We start from the raw sequence: 2,694 nt of genomic DNA on the forward strand, positions 1-2,694 counted from the left end.
ACGCAGTTTGTCTGTTTCAAAAATTGCCCAAGAAATTAAGGTTTACCAAAATTTCTTGCGATCATTTCCCGTTGTGACGAAATTTGACGCATGAATCGAATACGCAAACTGCTGTGATATCCCTAGATGCTTACTCATCACATATTATCGTTCATGTTTACTTCACTGCGACAAAAACAACGACGAGCTACAAGTGCGCAGTACAGCAAAACGAATGGTCAAAAGCACACAGTTTTTTTCTTACCTCTCAATGGTTTTGAGTTGGTCACATTTTTGTCTGTCACCCGATTTCTTGAAAACCATGAAACTACAGATAATGAAGAAAATGCCAAAACAAAATACGAAGAAAGGTTCTGCAGCTCAAAATCGAACTGGATGCATGCTGCGTGTGTTTATGCTTTAGGTAAAGAGAAAACTGATTTAGTGAGACTTCTCTTTTGATTTATTGCTTTTGCATTTCTTTCGTCTTAAACAGACCAAACAATGGAATTATGTCCCTTAAACAGTGTTAATGATTTTCGCTGCACAAGTCCATACCTCACTTCACTTTTCACTCAGAAGTACTTTCAGTTTCGTTTGAAATCAGAGAAAATGAGTCAAAACGACTAAATTTCAATCAAATTCGCTTAATTTATTTCCACTTGTTCACTTAAAATCCAAACAGTCTTTATATTTCTCTCCGTATCTGAAGCTTACACTTTAATTATTACCTACGAAATTATTCACATATTTACATTTTACAGTCAAACGTTCTTAATTCTATACTACAATTTAGTAATACTGTGCATGTGGATGCGGGTGCGGATGTTGATAAGTTTGTGTTTGGGTTTGCATCGGCATGGTTGGTGGGGCTTGGTGGTATGGATTGGGCATCGCGGTGAAGTTTCCAATGTAATGAGATGGGACGGGGATCTGATGGAACTGTGTGTCGTTATAGTCTGAACTTGGGCTCATTGAAAGCATCGGATCCTTTTTCGCCTTCATTCTTCTGTTCTGGAACCATATTTTGATTTGTCGTTCGCTCAATTTGAGAATGCTGGATATTTCAATGCGTCTTCGTCGGGTCAAGTAGCGATTTGTACGAAATTCACTCTCCAATTCCAGTGTTTGTTGACGGGTGTATGTTTGACGTGATCTTTTTTCTTTGCATGCGACTGCTGGAAGGAGAAAAAGAGCAAAAGTATGATTAGTTATGAAAATGAAAAAGAATAAATGGGCATGTCAAATGGTACAGGTTGTTGCAAAAGTTGAAGTAAAAAGTAATTCGACACTTACCATCACCATTTTGTGTGTATGCTTTGTTGTCGGTTTTACATGATGCATCGAGTGACATTTGATTGACATGTTCAATGGCTGCATCTCCTGGCGATTGTGGTGGTGTGCTGATGCCTTCCACGTAGCTTGTGATTGGGCTGTTTACGGTGTGATTTGTCAATGGTGTTGTTGAGGCCGATGACGTTGCGATTAAATTTTCGCCAGTCATTCCCAATGGCATGGCTCCATATTCATAGCCACTTTTCTCTGTGATTGGTTGCTGCTTTTCAAATGCGAAATCATCAAAATAGTCTAAGCTATCTTCGGTGCGAACAGGCGAAATTGTTCCATTTTCCACGTAATGATTCTCTTGAGTCCTTGGTCGTTTGGCTGACGGAGATTGGTTGCTGTAGCTTGGGCTCAATCTTTTCGCACTTTTGTTGCTCAAAAGAGCTCGTAGCACGGGCGAATTATCATCAACATCGACTGAGTCATTTTCGAATTTTGCGCTCGTGAATCGGGAATTATCCACATTATTGACTGCAGCAGGCACTTGGGAGATATGTGTTGGTTTTTCGATTGGATTATATGCGTTTGGTTGGCACATTACGTGTGCGTTATTTGGCACGTATGGCACATTAAAGTTTTCTTGTTGTCGTGATTCATTGTACGATGGCGATCGATGTTGTTGGTACATATGTTCGGCGCTCTGTTGTGAGTATGCGTAGTTGTTGTGATATTGATCGAACTGGTTCATATTTGAGTAATGGGTTGGCTGTTGTTGGTGGTGGTATTGCATCGTATTTACATTTGATGCGTTTGATGAAGACCAATTTGAGTGATCCTATGGAAGTAAACCAAATAGAAAATTAGTTTCAATGTTGGGAACAGTTTGGGAAATTCATTTGAAGTTGCACAAAACGTTTCAAAAGTCGAAGCAGAAATCCAAATCAAAACAATTCAACTTACCATATTATTTCCATACGATTGTGATTGATATGCGTATTGTTGGTTATTGTAGCTTTGGCCGTAGAATTCGTTTGAGTTGGAGGAGTAATCGCCGTAGTATGTAGCTGTCATTTTGATTTGTTTATTTTTAAATTTTTGCACAAAACACGAGAAAATTCAAAATGCACAATTTTTTTTTTTAAATCGTTGAAATCGCGATTTGTTTGTTACTGAGGAACTATTGATTTGCGTTTGAAAAGAGGAAAGTTTTTATTATCGATCCACTACTGTTGACTTCCGAATCGTATCTGACTGAAAATACTCAGAGACCTTATATTTACCATTTTTCAAACGGCTGCTTCTATTGCAATAATGCACCAATGTGCGTACGTTTGTGAGTGTGTATATGTGTATGTGTGTGAGTGTGCATTGTGCACTAGCAATGGGTCCGAAAGCAAATATTCAGTTTTGGCACACGACCTCTATAAAAAC

General features: G+C 38.6%; 1 protein-coding gene across 1 annotated transcript; it reads right to left on the bottom strand.

Annotated features, from left to right (window-relative positions):
• Positions 1-771: 771 nt before the first annotated feature.
• Positions 772-2,334, bottom strand: LOC129568710 (segmentation protein fushi tarazu). The gene is made up of 3 exons (XM_055446954.1): positions 2,224-2,334; positions 1,276-2,098; positions 772-1,157 (listed from the first exon to the last, which is right to left on the bottom strand). Exons 1-3 carry the CDS (start codon positions 2,332-2,334, stop codon positions 772-774), a joined length of 1,320 nt encoding a protein of 439 aa, XP_055302929.1.
• Between the last annotated feature and the right edge of the window lie 360 nt (positions 2,335-2,694).

Source organism: Sitodiplosis mosellana, unplaced genomic scaffold (assembly GCF_009176505.1).
Source record: "Sitodiplosis mosellana isolate CC-2019 unplaced genomic scaffold, AAFC_SMos_1.0 Smas_scaffold_21, whole genome shotgun sequence".
In the NCBI taxonomy this organism is placed as follows: domain Eukaryota; kingdom Metazoa; phylum Arthropoda; class Insecta; order Diptera; family Cecidomyiidae; genus Sitodiplosis; species Sitodiplosis mosellana.

Coding starts and splice junctions, on each gene's coding strand:
- LOC129568710 (XM_055446954.1), bottom strand. CDS start 2,334: ATGACAGCTACATACTACGGCGATTACTCCTCCAACTCAAACGAATTC. Junction 2,099..2,223: donor AATCGTATGGAAATAATATG/GTAAGTTGAATT, acceptor TTACTTCCATAG/GATCACTCAAATTGGTCTTC. Junction 1,158..1,275: donor ATACACACAAAATGGTGATG/GTAAGTGTCGAA, acceptor TTCTCCTTCCAG/CAGTCGCATGCAAAGAAAAA.